The sequence below is a fragment of the Nipponia nippon genome, unplaced genomic scaffold, assembly GCF_047370975.1.
Source record: "Nipponia nippon isolate SJK-2023a ecotype South Korea unplaced genomic scaffold, ASM4737097v1 scaffold_12, whole genome shotgun sequence".
Taxonomy (NCBI): Eukaryota; Metazoa; Chordata; class Aves; order Pelecaniformes; family Threskiornithidae; genus Nipponia; species Nipponia nippon.
This window is the reverse complement of record NW_028262313.1, coordinates 3,088,598-3,109,566: the sequence shown is the minus strand read 5'-3', so window position 1 is coordinate 3,109,566 and position 20,969 is coordinate 3,088,598. Positions and strand designations below refer to the sequence as shown.

Here is a 20,969-nt window from a genome sequence, read left to right as displayed (position 1 = left end):
GTATTCCCAAATATGTTGGTATCCTAGCAGAAACTGTAAAGACGCAAACAGTCCACTGATACAAACGTCAGGAGCAGACTTGACAAATAAAATGCATTACTGGGAAACCAGCAGGCCAGAAGCTGTAAGTAACAAAGCCATGGTAATAAATGAGTTATATATCCCCACTTTCATTTCATTTCTTCATTCACAAGACTTCTGTTGAAATACCGTGACAGTGTTAATCTAGAGAGTGTGCAGATAAAGAGGCTGATACCAGTCAAGTTGAAATGACGTTTTAGATCTCAACATAATAATGAACTGGCTGTGAACTAATTATTGGAAGAAAAGCAACAGGCTCCTAGGCTCACGTGAAGTCTTAGGAGGATACGTCTACGGTGTGCTTCAGCTGCCTTCTTCCACGTACACCTCGGTATGAATAGAGCTTGGTACAGACACAACAAATGGGTTTATAACAATTTTAGAAATAGGATACCTTGAATGCTACGTTTAAATGAAAGTCTCACTGATATACGTGGAACAAAAGTGAATAAAACTTGGAAGTACAAAAATTAGTTTTCTTCCTCCTGCTACAGTTGAAACGCAGCTGTTTGAAATGCAGACCTCCCCTTCTTGGGGTCTATCAGCAAATTCATTAACTATTTTTTGGCAGCAATATCGCTAGCTGATCTACAAGCGAGTTGAAACAGAATTTTAGGACGAAGTTCCAAGGAATAGCATTAAGGGCGTTGTTATGTTTCACTATGTTAAAAACACTAACTACAATTTAGCAGGAAAAAAACTGGCAAAATACTACCTACTTCAGTCTGCCAATATTTATAAGTACTCTTGGGGCTCATCGGCATTACAAGAGAAGAGTGAATCTAGTGGTTATATTATGTTCCGAAAATTTGGGGCCAAAACTTGTTTTTCACACAGCATTTCAAGAAAAGTATTTTGTTTTTCCCACAGATTATAATGGACAACTGACAATAAATTGCATTTTTCTCAGGGTCATCAGCTATAATTCACAACACCCATTACACCCGTAGCAGTCAGAACCTAGACTAGCTGAAGCTTGTAGAAGGCAAGAGAAAACGGACGTGGACTGTCAAAAGCGAGTTTAACCAGCAGCAGTCGCTACACTGTTGGTTTTTTTTTTGTACATGGAAGACTAAAAGCGACAATTGCAGATATTTTAAAGTGTCCTAGTTTTATATGAAATGGATTTATTGCAAATTCATAACAATGCGAACAGAACATTCATCCCTGATGGACTCGGTTGTATCCCAGTGAATAGAATTTGCTGTTACTCAGAGCTGAAGCTAAAATAGAGTACGTGCCAGATTAGAAGAGAGAAATCGTCTCTGCTAGGAATAGAGAACACCTTGAATTACACCATACCCACCAAATCTTCTTTACTCTCTGATTAATGGAATATCAACAAGAAAAAAAACTGATGGAGAAACAGAGGTGAAGAATTCAATCATGATTTTGGAAATCCATGTCAGTGCAACCAGACCTTCACCAACATTTTGGCAGTTGAAAATAAGTTTAGGAATAAAGCCATGTGGATAACATGGTCTTTTCTTCTGATTGCTTTAATTACATCTCATCAGTTAGAGACTCCTCTATGCCCCCAGCATCTCTACCCCAAAGTCTCTATCAGATAATGAAAGCAAAGGAAATGTACGCTGGAATTGAAGGCAAGATAATCATGAAGAAAATGGACATTATCTCTAAAACACAGTAAAATTAACAATTTTATCCATTAGAATACTATGTGGAGAGCAATGCAGTGAACAGGAGGAGTCTGTTAAGGCCAGTCGAGAAGACGCAGCTCTAGACGATTACCACTAGAAAATGATGCCCTGCGTGTACCACAATTACGCCGGAGTCTGTCACTGCTGAGGTGGTTGAACGCTGTGAAAAGAAAAACAGTAGGGAAGAGCTCATGATGGACTTTTGAGAAGAGATTAAAGGATTAAATAATTGTAACTTGGATAAATGACAATTAAGGATGAGAAAACCTTCTAAAAGTAATTAAAGTTGAGCTCCAGAGAGGGAGCAGAACTACTCAGTATTTTCTATGGGGCTGCAGGTAGGAAACGGAGAAAAAGAACCTGAGGGGAAAAACTCAGATTTGGTCCAGTCCTTCTGGTGAAGGTGGTACAAGCTTCATCACTGAGTCCTTTATATTTCAATGTTATAGATCTTTTTTATGCTGTAGAGGATGATCCGTCATTGTCAGATGTACAAACGGCATCTAAGGTACTTAATAGATGTTTATAGTCTTCTGTGTGTGCCACGCTTTCTGTGCGTGTGCAGCTCAGGTAGGCTAACAGAGGAAAAACATCGTGGAAGTAAACACTCGTCAGCTATAACATGCTGCTTTTTAGGAATATATCTGACAGATACACTAGTAGATTCTTGTGGGTTTTTCCATATGTTTTCTGAGTTAAGAGTTAATATATTACTTACATGTGAAAGTACCCAAAAAATTGTTCATAGGACCAACTAAACTTTTGTGTATCTTGGATTTGTAGCATTAGAAAAGCAAATATTTTAATAGATCTTTTTTCCAAAAAATAAACAATTCCAGTATCCTAGCAACAGTTACATAGCTGATTACAAATATCAGGCTTCCCAGGGTATTAAGGAATTCATTCTAGCAATCCAATTTAATTAATTCTGTCTTCAAACTAATTACCAGACTGACACAGGCTCTGAAGTCTGGAAGAAATCTCAGATGTAAATGAGACCGGAGCATCCTCCAGGAGATGGGTATGCATCAGTGGAGAGAAGAGTGAGAAAATACATCAAGTCGGTAATTATGGCACTGATTTTAAAAAATACCTAAAAACGAAGCTCATTTTTCTTACAAAGCCTCCCTTGGCAGTTTGTGGAGGAGGTAGCGGTATGTTTGAGAGACTTCTGCAGCGCTGGTATTTATCACGTATTTGAACGCAGTGGAAGATTTGAGGCAGTTAGCTGAAGACGTACGTACGCTACTGCTCAAGAGGGCTCTGTCTCGGGAAGTGCAAAACCTGATAAATCTTTCCAGCTCAGAAGGTTCAGTTTGCGTTTTACTTTCAGAGGCTGAATACCAGTGCACTGCTGGGGTCACACCAGATCTGTTCTGTGGGGTATGTAGGGCTTTTATCAGTATGAAACCATTTAAAAGAAAAAAAAAGAAAAAAAAACCTCCAGTAAGACAGACAAAATTACCTAATAGAAAAAGACAGTTCTTTTTCCATATGAATGGTTCTGTAGGCAAGAGAACATTGACTTGAATGCTGAAAATGCCTCCCTCTCAGTTCATTAAAGACCGCTCCTTGCAGTGATTAGTCCAAAGCAGTGTGTTATTCTGTGCCAGTGATCCTTAACGGCTGCTCCTCAGAAAGAGCATCATGGTGGATTTCTGGTATCCCGATCCTGTGCAAGTGCCAGGCTCTTCTTCACGCACTGGCTGCTAAACACAGTGCTCTTGATGACCTGCCCCTGGACTAAGCTTTCATCAAGAGAGTACGGGTACTCCTGACTGAAAGAAATGTATGTTCCGTTATTTTGCAAAGGAAAACGCTGCAAGGACCATGAGCAGTGTTTTCAAGTCTATACCTTCAGTAGGAACTAAAAGCACAGTCATGCTGTTCTCCCTGTTTCCTTGAGATTTGTCCTCTTTAAGTGCCTCGGGGATGAAACCAGTAATTTGAAATTTGCATCCATATTATCTGTTGCCTTCCCCATCCATATGCACCGTCTCCAGCAGCCCGGGGCAAAGATGCCATTATACTCAGTCACTAACAAACCAGGTGCAGTCAAGAGATCTAACAGAATGTTAATAAAAGGTCTGATGAAGAACAAAAAATAAACAAACCTGCTATTGTGCCTGTAAGAATTGCTGCTACCAGGAAATTAAAAAATTACGCGTGGTGTATGCTGCCTGCCTACACTCAGCACTGCTGTTCAGCTCTGAAATCATGTCCACCAGGTACAAAGAAAATCAAGTAACTTGATGTGCAAAAAATCAATCTGCAAAATCTGGTGAGATTACAAAAATGTCATTCTCTTCTGTGCATCTCTCAGACTACATACTTATTTTTATGGTTTAAAACAAAACTCTAAAGCATCACATAATTGTGTACATCTCATTCTTGAAAGGTGGCATAGACTTAAAAAAATCCTGAGTTTTGCTGAAGCTTCAGCATGGTCAGAGGACTCAAAGCTCCACAATATGTTGTTTTAAAAGATAAGGAAATAATGAATTGGCTAGAAGTGCGTTTATCTGGTTTCAAAGGTCACTAGTGTGAGGGAAAAAAGATACTGGAGAGCGATTGAAAAGGACATAGATTTTTTTAAAAAGTAATCACAGAATACAGCTATTTTAGAAACCAGAAACTGTGTATCCTGCTACAGTACTCGCGTAAGCGTAAGACCTGGACCCACGTAAGAACCAGGGATCAAAAAGACCATGCTTCTATCAGAGATCTGCTCTATCGGACGTTGTTCCCGCTTCTGTCTGCATGTCAGGGGACAGAATTGGGCTCGGATGCATAGGGCTGCTAGCCAGGGTCGCGTGGGCCAGTCCATTAGAAGAGGCCATGGGATGCTCTTCTGAAACCTTCTGAGCACGTTCACTGTTTGCAGTGGGGCTCTGGGTTGGTGAAGCCTTTTGGCTTGGGAAATGCTTCTGGTTGAGAGACCTGCACCGACACTTAGCTGATTTAAACCACTGGAAAGCAGCATTTTCTCTTATTTGTATTCTCCTCGTGAAATTTTCTGTGCTGCAACTATTATGCGCCTGTACATTTCGAAGACTGAGGTTTGTGTGGTGCCGAAGAAGCAGCAGCACGTGCTGCACGTGGGATTGCGGTCCCAACAGGTTCTTACCCAGGGTCTGTCCCCAGCGTCCCATCCCCTCCTCTGAGGGTGCCACCTGGGCCAAGGGCTCCATTTGCTGAAAAGATACAGAGATTTAAGACACCACAGAAGCATCTCCCGGGCTGTAGCATGGTTCTCTCCCCATCTGTTCTTCTCTGAAGGCGCTATATGGGGAAGGCCCCCTCTGCTTTGCAGAACCAAGAGAAAAAGGCCCATCCGTTAGGTTAGTAGACTCAGTTACTGCAAACTACTGTAGTTAGTCCAGCGTCAAATAGCAAATGTCTGCGACAGAAGTTCAGGATTCACTTGATAATTGCAGGGGAGGAAGAGGGACGGGGAAGACAGGTTTGCTATAGGTATATAGAGTGAAATTTGGTTTAATGTTTTGCCTTTAAAAGATAGGGAAAGCTATATATCAACTCTCTAATTAAAAGGATGTTATTTAGGGTGCAAAATTAAGAACTCAGAAAACAGAAAATGTCACGTTTGTGGTGCTTCATGTGACTTTTAACCTAAATCTGTACTATAAATGCGTTTGATCGGATTTCCAGTCTCTCTGGAGCATGTGAAGACAATAGTTGTGGGGAAATATTTTGAACAACATTTGGGCAAGGCTATAAATGTGACAAAAGAAGATTATGATTTTTCATCCCCAGTGATTTATCTTTCTGTGGTTCCCAGCACTGAGACTGGCGTAGGTCAGTCTCGTGTCCCTGTGGAGAAGGAGCAGCTCTTGAGCTGGATGGACTGGAGTGCAGATCAGGATTGCCTGGACTCCAGCACCCTCTAATGGTGCGAGCACTCGCTCACCCCATGTTCCTGTACACTTACAAACAAATGACTGCATTTGTAATAACGAGACAAATTTTGCTGCAAATGGCCACTTTTTCACTTGCTGGCAATTAAAAGTTTTGTAGTATTTTAAACAGCTTTACTTGCAATCTGTGCTGACAGACCTTGTGACATGCTCTGCCTACCCTGCCCATATATCCACATAAAGTTATGATAAAATTTTAAAATGGGGGATGGGAGGACTGAGAAAGCTGCGAGAGCGGGAAGCAGGTGATGACTGAGAGCAACGACACCGTGCCTGCAGCTCACAGTCAAAGGCAAGGCAGGTGCTACCGCACAGGACAAAGAAAGCTGGGGGGGAAAGTCAATCCACTTCGTTTTCAATATTAGTGGCAGGATAATTGTCTAAATCTAACTTTTGTCCTAGAGCTGTAGAGAGAGATCTTAAAACTGGTACGTACAAACACAGCTCTACTCGCTTCGTTAGAGCTCTGCTGATTTACATCGAGGACGTTCTAGCGGTTTCCTTAGTTTACTTTATCCACTGCGAGATAGTATCGTGATGTTGTATACAGATTATGTGGATAAATGTACGACAGGACCGTTGTATGTGTGCACAAACTCATGTGAAATGCAGGAGTCCCAGTACAGAGCTGCAAAGTCCTGCCAAAAGTAACAAAAAATAGGTATTCCTGGGGTTTCTGGGAAGGCGTTAATGTGTAAATGTGGCAGCTTATCACACGTAGTGGAGAGTGCTTACTGAATATAACAAAAGCACAGCTTGCTGATAGATTAGTACCAGTCAATCCTCATTATACCTTCACCATCTCCCAGTACTGCGCTGGAAAAATGGGGAAGAGAAGGGAAAGCTTGTATAAAATAGGACTCTCTCTGAGAAGTCACCAGTAAAAATAACAGGATCTCTCCTGAAGTCTGAAGATGATCCGTTGCATCTACGTTTTCTTTTTAAAAGTATTCCGTAATCCTGATTCTTTGGCCCATTAGTCCTGTGAACTTTCTGATACGACAGCAATCAAACAAAATTGCTGAATCCTGGCCTGTTTGAAACTAACCGTGACGGCCACCGAAAAACTCCAGCTACAGCAAAAACTGCCACTGCTGTTGGAAGCTGTGTAAGCTGCAGGTCATGCTGCGATAACTGCACACAACAGGCTGGATGACAGCCACGATATTACTCAGTGGTTAGGGAGCTCTGCCTGGCCAATCTCTGGACCAGCTCTCTTTCTTATCTCTGCAATCAGCTGTTTAATTTCCATTTTTCTGGAAAAGCGTGGTCTAACTCCTCTGCATGAGCTGGGGTACAGCATTTTTGATACGAAGCCCAAATCTGATAGGATTAGATTTAGCGTGTGTTGTAAGATTTGTCTACTTACCTACAAGTGAGGTATGTGATAGTCCAAGATACCACCAAGGTAGGGAGGGTTGCTGTGTTTTCCTGCAATAAATGATAAAACGGACCAGCCTTTAGGCCCACAAGCCTTTTTCAGATCAGCAGGGAGGTCAGAAGCCAGGGCTCTCAGCTGCCAGACGGTGTCGTCTTTGGTTCCCTTTTTAGGTCATGGATTATCACATCTTCTTGGATATTTCTGTCACTGATAAGCAAAACCATGTGTAACCTACCCAGATATAAATACGTCTGACAATAAAAAACGTTACACCTTTATTTTAAACACACTAGGCCAAAAGCAGTTTGAAAATTTATATCTTCAAAGGTTTGGCTCATTACTGTTTACAACCGCTTCGTAGCTATCTCTCCACATACCTTCAGGGCTTGCATATATTACAAGCTTAAGCAAGATTTTAAAATGAACAGTGGGGAAAGTAACTTGTACAACTTTGATTTGTCTGGATTAGAACGTAATTTCAAAACGCATACTGTAGTCTGTGCACAGTTTCACGTTCAACACTGAAAATATAAACTGCGTTTCCCAGTTGTGTTTTTCTACAGGACAATACAATTAAGCATTTTCTACCACGTGTAATTTTTCAAGAGCTTTTCCTCATACGAAAGACAGCATTTTGGTGAAATTGGTACATGTGGTCCTTTGGGTTTTTCTGCAATAGGTAAATTGTTGTAAAAACTGGCATTTGTTTCCCGAGTTTATATTGTTTCCTGATGTATTTTAGGTATTTTTTTGGACCAGTGACAAAGCCAGTGCCATCTTAGCTGGTGTCAGTCTCACTCTAGTCTTCAGACTACAGCTTTTTATAACGATGTTTTCTGATGCCCAGAGTCTCTATGGCACTGGTGAGTCACCACCACCTTCCTTTCTTTAAGCACCCAAAAAGTTATGTTTTTCAAGAAGAAGTCGATGATGATAAGCCTTATTTAAATTACCCTAAAGCTGCTAGTACTTGATTTTCTTATCTGCCTTCCTGTGCTGCAGTCTCTGACAGTAGTTGTAAGCAGTCTCGTTACACATGTGGATGAAATCACAGCTTTCCGACCTCTGCACAAGTTTGCTTCTTTGCTTAAAGAGTTGTGGGTGAGGTGCATTAGCAGGGAACCGCTCATGGTCAGAATGACACTTAAAGATATCGATATTCCTTAGGATAATCCCACGGCTTCCTAAACCACCCTCTTAAATCAGGCTACTTGCAACTGATGGTTGCTGTGGAAGCCAGGGAGGACTTTCTTTACTTTGTTAAGCTGAAGCTTAACTTTCGATTCAACATTTATTTTGAATAACATCTGTCGCGTTGATTTCTGAAAAGGGCACAAGGTACCTTATACCAGTTATATCTAACTCCAGCTGGCAATTTCAAATGGGGAGCTACCATTTGAACCACAAGTGCGAAAAATACATTATAAGAATCACAAGATTTCAAGGTCGCATGATTATTTTTGTTTTAAAGAGCTGTATTTGGGAATCTCTTACCTCAGATGAGCTCATGTTTATATGACTAAGTCTCCCCTGGAAGCCCATGAAACAAAAGAATTTTGAGGATAATCCATGTGGATCTTAGAACACATAGAAAAACTGGCTGTTGAACAAAAAAAATAATCTTAACTTTATTTACAGAGGCATTATCTGAAAATGTCTGCTCACTTCTACAGTGTTCCATTGCTGGCTGTCAGAGAGGTTGCCTTCCTACTTTATATACACACACACAGGAAAAACATATCATGGAGGTGCCGTGCCTCCCGTCTATGGGATTAGCAGTTTTGAGATTTTAGGAGAGGATATTCTGCGAGTTGCTTCAGGTAGCAATTTAACTCACAAGAATGATTTTTAAATCTTACTGTTTGTAAAACATATTGCTGGCAAAATTGTTGGCTTCTCAGCTCTAGGCAGTGTAGGGAAGGAGGAGAAAGCAAGCGGGCATTGACATCTGCCTCTTCCAAATCCTCAAAACATCGAGTGTACGTGTCCTGAATACCCTCCCTGAATGCTGCGGAAGGGGGCGTTTCTCTTTCCATTGACTATATATATATATATATATATATATATATATATATATATATATAAAACATTGACTGTGGATTTCACAGTCTGAGTCAGATGTGTGAGATTTCGTGTTTAGGGTTACATGCCGCTCAGGCCAACATATGTTATGGTATCTGTAAAGCACTTTTGCTGCAGCAGGGACTATCCAAAAGCTTGGTTAAGCTGGACCACACACAGAAAATTAAAACAAGTGCCAAAAAGTTCAGGTTTTGTATTAAAGAAAGAGTTTAGTAGCCTGAAGAAGAGGAGAATAGTGACTGTATAGACTGTGAGCAGGGTAGAGAAGAAGTTAAGACAGCTGTCCCCTCATTACTGAACAATTTTTTTTATAAAGTCAGAGGTTGTAGATCATCTCTATCTTAAAATATTGAAAGAAATAAATACAGAATTACAAGTGTGGTCTACGGATTTATAGGTGATGTCTAAATTCAGGGATTTGGGTAGGAGAATGGCAAATGTGGTACCTATACCCAAAAAGGGAGAAAAGTTGCTAGAGGCAGTACAGCCTGCAAGTTTGATACCAACAACAAGGAAAGTTTTGGAAGAAATTCTGAGAGAAAAAACTGATGAACAAAGAAGTGACTGGGAAGTGTGGTAAATTACACCAGGGTTTTATCAGAAGAACATGCTGTTAGATAAATCACTCTCTTGATGAGAAAACTAATTTCCTTAACAGAGGCAATATAGTGGATTTAATTAACTGAAGCCTTAATTCAAAACGCATTAGTGAATGTGGAAATGAGGGGGATTCCTACAGGATTTCAAAGGGGGTTGTGGAGCAGACTGGGGGAGTGGGGTGGTCTTTTTTTTTTTTTCCTTCTTTTTTTACATTAAATGCCACGTTATCAGGTTGTTGGAGGGGGGATACTCGTTTTGTTCCACAGGTTGTCTTGAATCTGATCTTCCCATGTATATTCACAAGTAACCTAGGTTTGTGCTTAGGAAATTTGAGAGCGATACAAAGCTGGTGTTGTCAGTGCAGAGGACAAGATCGCCCTACAAGAAAAACAAGAGAAGCTTAATAGAACAAAGTACAAAATTGTATGATTACCGATAAAAAGAGCTTTTAATATAAAGATTTCAGTCAGAGAGAATGCAGAGGAAAGACATCTGAGGACGTTAGCCATGTAAACTGCCACAGGGATGCTAGCGTGGAAGCAGAGGCTGAGGTGGGCTCTCTGTAGGGTATTTCTAGCAGAGGTGAGGACAGCCGAGTCCCGGCGTGCCAGGGACAGGTATCGGAGTCTGAACACCACAGATGAACTTAAATTAGGGCAAGTAACGAGGTATCAGGGCTTGTGCCTACGTGACTGGGAATTCTAGGAGCATCGTGACTCTATTTCACGCAGACAGATCCGTCTCAGAAAAGCAGTTTGTTCCGCTTAATCGGGCGGTGGTGGAGAGGGGATGGGATGACTTTGCGACCGCCTCCTGGAAGCGGTTTTGGTAGGACCACGGCAGCGTTGTCCCAAAAAGCCAGGGTTCTTGTACCCGGTGTGCAAAGAGCCGAATAACACCCTGTGTTAATTAGGATAGTTCACTCATGGTTCAAGCGATTCTCCCTTCGGCTTTATCGGTGGCCTTGTTTTCTCGTGCTTATCGTGGTGTCTCCTTGCTGGACTGTTCTGTGGTGTCCTCCTGTTTCCTCTCTCGGGCCAGGTCTTGGTAACTGTTCACAGAGGTGGATTAACATCCTCTGCCTTAACATCCTTTGTCTCATTTCTCGCGTATCTCCAACAGCAGGGCCGCACCCCCTGGCTACACGCGGGCCGTGACTGGATGTAGAAGCGCCCGAAGCCCCGGGGAAGCCCGAGCTCTGCAGCAGCCTTCCGCGGCCGCAGCCCGCTGAGGGACGGCCGCCGCCCGCCATCTTGCGGCTCGAGGCCGCGCCCCTCCTCACGCCCGCCCCGCCAGGGGGCGCCGCAGCGCCGCGCCCAGCCCCGCCGCTGCCCGCCAGGCCGCTCAGCCGAGCTCCGAGCTCCTCCCCCCCTCACCCTCGCCGCTCAGCCCCGCTCAGCCGATGCCCGATGCGGGCGCGCTGAGGTGAAAGATGGCTCTGTCGCGGGGGCTGCGGTGCTGCCAGCGGGCGTTCGCCTGGCTGCCCGTCCTCATCATCGCCCTCGTCGTCCTCTGGTCCTACTACGCCTACGTCTGCGAGCTGTGCCTGGGTGAGCGCCCCGGCCGGGCCGGGGGCGGGAGGGTGCGTGAGGCGGGGCCGGGCCGGGCCGCTGTCGGGGGGGAGCGGGGCCCCGTCCCGCCCCCGGGCCGCGCCTCAGCGCCGGCACGGCCCCGGGCTCTGCCGGCCGCGGCTCCCCGCGTTCCCTGGGGGCGGCGCTGCCCTCCCGCTGCTGGGTGCTGGGCCCTGAGGGTCCCGGCGGCGGGGGCCGGGCTTGGCCGGGTGACCGGGCGGGCCCCTGCACAGCTCCGGAGCTTGGCGGGCTGCTGCTCCTCCTGCCCCTCTTCCCGCTCTCTGCCGGCGCCGCAGGACGAGGTGTTACCGCCAGCTTGGCCGGCGCCGGGCGGGCCCGCTCAGGTGCTGCCGGTGCCTGAACCTGCCGGGGCTGCAGCCCGAGCAGGACTGTGAGCTGGGAGTGCTTCCACATGCTCTCGACGCAGCTGTAGCTGCAGCAGAGCCACCCAAAAGCGACCAGGTGGCTAGGAAGAAACACTTCAGTACTAGTCAAGTCCATGGTGGGGTTAATTAGTGGGATTTTTATGGTGGGCTGACCTGCTTTTCCGTAAGATTTGTATCCTCGCTGGGCCGGCTAGGTGTTGCGAGTCCTTTTACTTAGTCATGAGTCCGTGTATTGTATGTCCTCACGTCAGCCAGGGGAAGTGACGTTTGTGAAGGCTGTGAGATGTATAGCCACAGTGAAAGTCCATATTGTTGCCCTACGATAATGTTCAGATGTGGTTTCTGGTTTAAGCAGTAAAAAAAATCAGTATACGACCTGCGTTGCAGTCATTTTTTTTAAGATTCTGAAAAGGAAAAAAAAAATAGGTTACATTAAATCACATTTGTGAGTCAGATTAATTGTTACAGTAGCATAGAAAACACTAAATTTTAGGAAATTTTTGGTACTGGCTAGTAATTGTATAGCTTAATGTAGAAATTTACCAACGTAGTAAGTTGCAAGCGTTCTTGTGTTTATTATGTTCTGGTTTAGTGTGTGTGCAGAAACCTGCTACTGGAAGAGGATTGCTAGGTCTGGTGGAGGTGGAGAGAAAAGCTTGGACTTCAGAAGTTGTGAGGAGGAGCATGTCGCTCTTTCTCTTCAGGACAGGGTAAGCCAGATAGAGGAAGCCGGAGTTCTCAGAATGGTGGTTTGAGATGTGTCTGTGAAAAGAGCTGCCTTCGGGTACTGCACAGCAAATCTAAATCAGGTTTTTGTTAGGGTTCCCAATGCAGTAAGACCTATTGTGTTTTCTCGATGGGGACTAAAGTGAAATGCAGCTTCTTTGATCTCTTTTAATTGGCAGCTGGGCAAAACCCCAAAATACTTCATGACATTTTATTCCATCTCTGAGATGTGGGCTGTTTCTTTCAAGAATTCACATGGAGCAATATCTCCAAGGTGCATGTAACTGTCGATTAGACCGTGTGACAAAAAATTTATTTTCCTGAAATGCTGTCAGTCTTTTGAAATATGCTTTGTGCTGTACAAATTCAGTAACATTTAACACTCGTTGATTCTAAGTCTCAGTGCAGCTATTAGAAAAGACTCTGCTGATTTAAGTGGGGTTGGATTGGGCCTGTGTTATTCTGCAAATGCTGGTTAAGCTGGCAGGAGCTCATCTTGCTGCCTAGAATCACAGCTTAAAATCGCTCCTTTGCCCACACCCGTCTATTTTATTTTGCCCCATCTTTCTCTCTCATGCATTTTATTTGTGTGTGGAGGAGGTTATCTATACAGAAGTTGAAATGACTAAATTAATTATGTTAGGATTTGAACATTAACTGTAGTTACTTGAAAACCAGCTCTCACGACTTTCTCTCTCTTCCAGATTTCTAACAGAGCAAGGCTTTATGTGTTGGCTTCTTTTTTTTCAGGTTTCCATTTTGTATTGCCATTTCAGCCGTTGCAAGCATGTAAATAGTAGATGCTCTGTTTGGATTCTTGATTTTCATCTTCAGTTGTGCATACTGCTGAGGACTGAAAATAGTGTGGGGGTGATGTCCTAGAGATACCTCATGACACTGGGTTTTAAACTTTCAATGACTGGTATGGCCAACAAGTCCTACTCCAGAGGAGGCTTTGATTTCACGTCTGGTTGGTGGTTGCTGCCACAGTGAGAACAATGACCCAGTGTCCTGCGGTAAAACCTTTTATATAATCTTTATTTAGGAGTTTTCTCTTTTCTCAAGTAAAATCCTTAGAAAGGCCGTGCTGCAAGCGTGACATGTACTTCAGGAGGGAACCAAGCAGTGTTTGTGAAAAGCTGATGTACTCTTCATAGTTTGATTTGCAGCAAACCAAAGGAAAAACTCAAGTTTTCCTAACAGTCTTGTTCGTCTGAAATTGAGTGTGCAGAGACACAGCAAACATTTGGTCTCTTGTTTCATCTAATTGTTGTGTATCATAGAGCTTGCAGATCAAAGTTGTTTGTTAGCATGGTCTTAAGAAAAGCTACTTTCATTAGTAAAAGCAGGACCTCTTGGTTCCTACTCTGATTTACATTCTCCAAGTTTGTTGTTCAAGTAAGATGATAGAGTGAGTCTTGAAGAGCAGAGTCTCTCTCCAGGCGCTGGCTGTAGGCTAGAAGTAAAAGGCTCTGATCCCTCCATCGCTTCTTTTTCTGTGCAGTCTAACAGAGTTACTGAAGGGGTCACCGCTGGTACGCGCAACCTCTCAAGTCTTTGAGTCATCCAACAACATGATCTTATTTTTGTAAGATTACTGTGCCTCTGGGAGATGATTTGTGGCCACTAGTTTCCTTTCATTCCTCTGTTCCTCCAAGGAGCAACACATTTCAGTTGCAACCATTAGATTCAAGGCTTTGGACTCGATATAAGGGGCTCCCATCCCATGAACAACTTCTGTCTTCCAAGCAGTATTCTGTCACGATATCATAGAACGGCTCTGTTTTCAATTAAAGAAAGATGTCTTTATCTTTTCTATTAAACTTGGATGATGGCTTTTAAAATGGATTTTAATCAGTAGAGGTAGACGCTGAGCAGTGTACCCTTTGCTGGTTGCTCTAAGTGGTTCTGTTAGTAGGGACTGTTCCTATGATTGTGGTAAAGTAAGGAAGGGTTGTAAAAACTCTGCTACTAGGAAGTGTTAAAATAATTGAGTCATTACAGTGTATCCTTTGTTGCTGACTAGGCCAAAGCCGAGCCAATTTGTAATTTTTTATTTATGCTGCTGCAGAAATGCATTAGGGCATGGCTCGGTGGAGGATCAAGACCACCTAGACTAGTACACAGCAGGCTACTAGTACAGGCTGATGAGTACACGCATGGAGATGCTGCTTGGACGGTTGCTAGAGGAGCCCTGGTAATCTTCTCACATCACTGTCACCAGTGGATTATTTTTTTCATATTTCTTATTGCAAATATACAACATATATTTTATAACAAGGGAAAATACAGCGTAAGTAACAGTTCTTGAACATCTTGTTGTGGGTGTGATTTGCATGAGTAAACAAGGAATTGTTATGGATGCTTTTGATTTGATGCTAAACTGTGGGCTCTCTTTTTGTCTGTTGAATTTGACCTTTTTTTTCCTAAAATGGCTGTTTCAAATAGAAATGTTATTTGTCACAAACTTTTCTGGGAATCCTATTTGTTCTGTAGACATATGTTTTTTTTTCTTTTTCAGTGACTCTGAGCAACCCTGTGGAAAAAGGTATGTGCATTCAATTTACTATTTGACATTCTGTCCTTGTGTAAAAAGATTCACAAATGTTCTGGTTAAAATATCAAAAATAATTTCCATCAATTTTTTTAAACTTACATACTCTTTCAGTGTTTCCTTCCTGTAATTACACGTTCGTGAAGTATACAGCATCCGTTGTTAGACATGCTATAACTATTTGGATGCTATAACTATTGGAAATACCCCCGTTTAGTCGCAGTATAAGCAGAAGAACATGAAAAGGCTTTGATCCCTTTTACTCTTTCAGAAAAAACTATGTATATCTATCTGTATACACCCACATACCTTTTCTGCCTTTCTGTTTTATGTTTTCAGAGCTGATTTTACAACCTAAACAGAAAAGACTAGTTCTGTTCTGTGGCCTGCCTATTTTTTTTCCACTGTTTTATTTCATCTTTCAGTGAAAGCTATTTTTAATGTTTTTTTGTGGGGAGGCTTTTGCGAAAGATTTTTTGCTTGGTTCTGTTGACCACTAACCATACATGGAGTGGTAACACAGTAACTTTCAGTTACTACCACAAATGAGTTAGAGCAAAGGTTTCAGTCTCATTACTATTTGCCTCGAACACTTCTCAGACTCGTTTGGTAGTACAGGCTGACAGACGTTGTTCTGAGGTCCCTGGCGCAGCATCGTGAGGTCGCTGAATGAGTCGGGCAGAGCAGCAGGATCACTTGACGAGACCGTTTCCACTGGTGCGTTGTTGGAGGCCACAGTCGTGTTCTAAGTACAAGGGGTTAGTGGCCATTGTAGTATTCCTTCTCTTCTTTCCTGGAGGTGCTATGGAGGCGTTTGGCTAATACAGATGGCCTCTTACCTTCATTTCTTCTTCCAGGGTTATGAAGGATAGAAGTAGGTGTAGCAGTTTTCAGCTGGCAAATTGTTCCATGAAGAACAATGCTGGCTGATACTTTAAAGATTCTTCAGATTGCTGCGTCAAGTAAATTCTCTTTCCACTATAGAGCTGTCCCAATATTTGAAACTGTTACAGAGAAACTACAGAAAGCATGATATTAGTGATTATTCAGCAGAAGAAAGTTATTGGTTGCCTCATCTATTAGTACATCTCCAGGTCAGCTTCCTCTAATATGCTGCTGTATTGCTTTATTGACAAAATTAAACCTGTTGCAAGATTTATCTCCTTACATATTAATTTAAAAATGACTGAGCTCCACCTGCATGTAGTACAAGGATAACATCTCAAACTTAAGAGCATAATAATGCATTATCATTGATTCACAGATGATTCACACAATCCGTCACGTTCTTGTGAGGTGTATCAGATCATTTGCCCTCTCATTAGAAAGTCTCAGCGCTGTGTTTGGCCTCTTTACCAAGTACATTTTCACAGAGTCAGTCTTGCCTGAGAAGTCAGGAGGAGTTTGGATTTTAGACTTCTCTTTCTACTAGTAGTAGTTACTTTAATCTTAGTTTCTAGAATTTGAAGCTTAAATGAAACGGGGAAAAAGAGGTTTTATTATTATGATTAAATGGTATGTTTAAATAAAACCGTCTTGTAACTCTTTGATAATGTCTTAGTGAGTTGAGTATTAAAGAAATAACAATCAAATAGTTTGTATAGCTGAAGGATAGCTGTCCTTTGGCTTTCTGAACCGCAGTATGCCTGCTTATGCCCAAAGGCTTTGAAATAAAGTTTGTGTATTGAAATAAGATCACTCTGACATATGCTGGATTTCATGGGATAATGTTGTGTCTAGTGGATTACAATTCTTTCTCAGTAATCACAAGACCTGTTTTGCTCAATTTGAGGGATGTTTTCCTGATTTGTTTTATTGTGGCAACTCTAAAAGATGTTTAGTAAGAGATTTGATATTTTTTCTGGTGATGTAAAGCTCTGCTAGAGCATGTTATTTCTCTCAACTCTCACAAGTGGTGAAGAATGCATTGCACAAGTGGACAGTATGGTACTGCACGGACAGTCTTACAGCGGATACTATGGTACCGTGGTTCTAAGTGCATTTAGTAGCAACTGGACCCAAAATCTGGAGGTGCTGGAGTATTGCAGTATTAACCGTTATGCTGCTCAGCACCAGCCAGTTCTGCTTTGCCTGTGCCTAGGATACGGGGAAGAGACGGGAATCCTGTCACTCCCAGTGATACAGGGTTGTCACCTGCCCGGTGGGTGAAGTCTCTTACAGCTGTGTTCTTACTCACCCACAGAATTGGATCGGGTGGAGAAGGGGAGGCTCGTGAGATAGGTAACCCCTAAATCTGCCACAGATCTCTGAAATTCTACTGACCCTTTGACCATAAGGTTTAGCTCTATCGCAATACTGGTTGGTACTGTAAATCTTTCCCTCCCCCCTCCCCTTTTTTTTTCATTGTGAAAGATTGGAATTATGCCCATCACGAATGAAACTTTTGCTTAAGAAGTCATTGTTCTGCTTCTGTTTTTTGTTTTGTTTGTTTGTTTTTTTTTTTAGTGGCCTATCTTATAATATTCCATATTCTCTTTGTGCTCTTTGTGTGGACGTATTGGAAGTCTATTTTTACTCTCCCGGTGCAGCCAGGCAAAAAGGTAAGAGTCCAAGCACTTTTCATTCATTGCAGAATGAAAGCAGGGATGCTAAAGACAACTCAAAAATCCGTCAACCTAGTTGATCTGGACAACTGATTGGATTTCCTAAAGAGATGGAAAGTGACCCAGAGTTGTCCATAAAAACTGAATAATTTTCCATTCTGAGAATCCTTTAACTCCCCAAAGAGCATGGTTGAAATCAGAGATGGTGTTAACTTTTGAAGCTGCCTTTTCAGGCGTTCCAGGAGTTGATAGGATTTTTCATTTTGAGAAGAATAGGATTGATGATTATTAATGTACATATTTACAGTGTCATTGATCTCTAAGCATTTAGCAAGTTGCAAGCCGAATCCTGAGGACCTTCCTTAACCTAGGCTTACTGGAGTCTCCTGAGTAAGGACCTTCAGTTTTGGTTTTCACTCTTCACGGAAGATGTGAGAGTGCAGGTGGAAACGGGTGCATTTGTAATGGTAGTGGGGCTTCTTGATCTCTTGAGCCAGGCTGTCGTGGTGCGTGTGTGAACATTTGGTGTCCCACCAAAGCCCGGTGCTGCCTGCTCCGCTGGCAGCCTTTGCTGGCTGGAGTAGGCCTCTCCGTAGTCGTTCAGTTTGCTTCATTTGTCAGACTTTCTTGTGGTAGTGAGGGATAGAAGAATCATTTTCCTTTTAAAGATGCTGAGATTCTGCTGTCGCTTGTCTGTGGCAGTGAGGACTGTGGCGATGTGCATAGCACGTGGCTTTTCATTTGGTGCTGGGTGTACACGTGGCTCCAGTAGCTCCAGTGCTTGTACTTCCCTGGTCAGCAGCATCGTGAAAGATGTCACAATACGCTATGGTAAAGAGAAACTGGGGTTTACTGTGCCAAAAGTAGGTTGTTTAACTAATAATACTTTAGGTAAGGGTTTGGTATTGTTTTTTTAACGTGGGTGGCTTATTTTAGGACAAGAGTATGATTTAGTGGTTTGAGCACAGGACAGTCAGAGGCAGACATTAGTTTCAATTCTTTTTCTACCAAATATTTACTTTTTCATGTTGCTTGGATTGGTGGATTTTTTTTTTGCATTTTGTTTTACCTCTTTATGAAATACTAATAAAACACTATGTTTGGAGAAATAGAATGAGGATGATGTTTGTGTGCACTCCAAATATACATGGCTGTAATCGGATACTAATTACAAGAATGTAAATTCAGAAATAACAACTAATCCCAGTTTTAGAAATATAAAACTGTGGCTGGGGACAGGTTCTTGCTCACAAGGGAAGTGCTTAAAGTGTCCTTATCATGGTTAGTAATGTTCTTCATGAAAAATAGTAATCTAAGGCAGCATTAGTACCAATTCTAGTATGTTGTTTTGTGATCCTTAATTTCACTTTTGCGTTTCTTGTTGACGTATCGCACAGTAATCTGGCTGTCCAGCACTTCCTATCTCTCTTTGTCTTCTTAACAAACACATTTGCACATTAGATTAATCTCATTAGAAGGAGCGGGAGGTAAAAACGTTTCCAAACTTGCCTGTATTTGAAATATTATCTCTGCTGCCCATGGGTAACTGCTCCTCTCGTGACTTCTGCTTCTAGTACCATATATCCTATGCTGACAAAGAACGCTATGAAAATGAAGAAAGGCCGGAGGTGCAGAGGCAAATTCTCGCTGAAATCGCAAGGAAGTTGCCGGTGTACACAAGAACGGGGAATGGAGGTCAGCTAAGCCGAGAGCTTTGTTTCTCTAAATCTAATCAAGCATGCTAAAGTAGCGTATGCTGGCAATCCAGATGATGCTGCCGACCAACAGAGCGTTCCTAATGCCACTGTATGCACTGAGTAACTCTTGTGCGAATCATTTTAATGCCTTTTCTCTTGGGTTTTATGTTTGGGAAAACAAAAAAGCCTTGAACACTTCTGTTCATCTTCAGTGGAGTACCTTCATCTTCAGTGGAGTACCAGGTGCTGCCTTTGAGAAGCAATATGCTACCCTTTGTAATTACAATTCAAAAGCCTACTTACATTGTCCGCATTTAGTAATAGTAACAGAATGACAAACTCTGTAGTCATTTTTACTTAAAATGGAGTCTAGCTTAGACATGCGGGACATAATTCTGTGAACAGATTTTTGGACCTCGTTCTGTGATTAAATGCGTACTGCACTCTTTTCAAAGCTTAAATGAAATCCACGTTCATATTGGAGGCTCTGACCCGTTCATTTCTGTCATACAAGGCAAAGAATTCTGAAGTAAAGAACCGCGATAGAGGCTATTATCAAAATGGAATGTATGTAAAGTCTCAGTAAATGTGGAAGCCAGAGGGAGGTGTACAGTTCTGTTTTATCGCTTTTAAGCTGGATGTATGCTTTGCAGTGAGGATTGTTCCCCGCATCTGCAAGTCTCCAGAAGAATGATGAGCATCGCTTATCTGATTATGACCTGGCAGCAAAAATCAGCTGCAAATGCACTCATCTTTTGAAGTGATAGAGGAAAGAATATGAATAGTTAGGAAATGAGCAGAATATTAACTAACGTGAAAAAAAGAACTTGGTATTAATGTGTCTTTAATTTCAGGTGTTCGATTCTGTGATAGATGCCAGCTAATAAAACCTGATCGATGTCACCATTGTTCCGTTTGTGCCATGTAAGTTACCGGATTGTTTTTCACTGAAGTGAATACGGTCACCACTAAGTTATGGGGATGGGCTGGTCCTTCACGTGCCTTTTTACACGTAAGGGTACCCAAGTACCTCTGTTCCAGCCGCAGTCAACAGCGTATGTTCGTGTGTGACAGCATTAGCATTTGCACTTCTGCTGTTTGTGGCCCTGAAGTGTTTGCAGTTCCCACACCTACAAGTGTATCAGCACTAAATTGGTAGAAGGCATGCCATCTAGTGAAAATTAACTGATTAACGTAGGCAGGTTAAAATAAAGTGATTTTGACTTTTTTTTTTTTTTTTTTTTTTTTTTTTTAAATATTCCAGGCCTTTAGCTGTGGTGTTTTGCAAAAGTTTTAAGCCCTCTAGGGCAGAAACCATTTTCATTTCTTTTTCTCTTGCAGAGTACCAAGGGCATTGGTTGATCTTGAAAAAGGGATAAATGTTCCATCTTAAAATGATACCTACCTTAAAAAGTTCAAAGGGACAGTATCCTCTTGAGTTTGTGTCATGTAGAAATCTCACAAAAACCAGAGGCGTTTGCTATTGCTCTGCAGTTGGCAATTAAGTACCAAGTAAAAACCTTCCATTTTCCTTTCTTGTCCTTTTGCAGATGCGTGCTAAAAATGGATCATCACTGTCCATGGTATGTCCTAGATACTGGCTTGTAGTTTTCCGAAAAGAGAGGGGGTTTAAATACATTTCTTCCACAGAATAGTGCCTGTATGCCTCTTTCATTTTAGACCACGCACCGCTTTATGTTGGGAAATTTATAAAATGATTACGCTTTGAAA

The 20,969-nt window shown here is 42.3% G+C and overlaps 1 protein-coding gene across 4 annotated transcripts in view; it reads left to right on the top strand.

Annotated features, from left to right (window-relative positions):
- Window positions 1-11,057: 11,057 nt before the first annotated feature.
- ZDHHC15 (zDHHC palmitoyltransferase 15) overlaps window positions 11,058-20,969 on the top strand; it is a 30,897-nt gene continuing 20,985 nt past the window's right edge. Inside the window, exons 1-6 of one of the 4 annotated variants that reach the window (XR_015702523.1) lie at window positions 11,058-11,290; window positions 14,945-14,971; window positions 17,444-17,538; window positions 19,116-19,236; window positions 20,093-20,162; window positions 20,789-20,821. Coding sequence is in view for 2 of the 4 variants with exons in the window: in XM_087748393.1 (XP_087604519.1) it covers window positions 11,173-11,290; window positions 14,945-14,971; window positions 17,444-17,538; window positions 19,116-19,236; window positions 20,093-20,162; window positions 20,789-20,821 (464 nt within the window). In the remaining 2 variants the exon portion in view is untranslated. The remainder of the gene's footprint in view (window positions 11,291-14,944; window positions 14,972-17,443; window positions 17,539-19,115; window positions 19,237-20,092; window positions 20,163-20,788; window positions 20,822-20,969) is intronic. The other 3 variants (XR_015702522.1, XM_087748393.1, XM_087748392.1) reach the window with 3 other exon arrangements.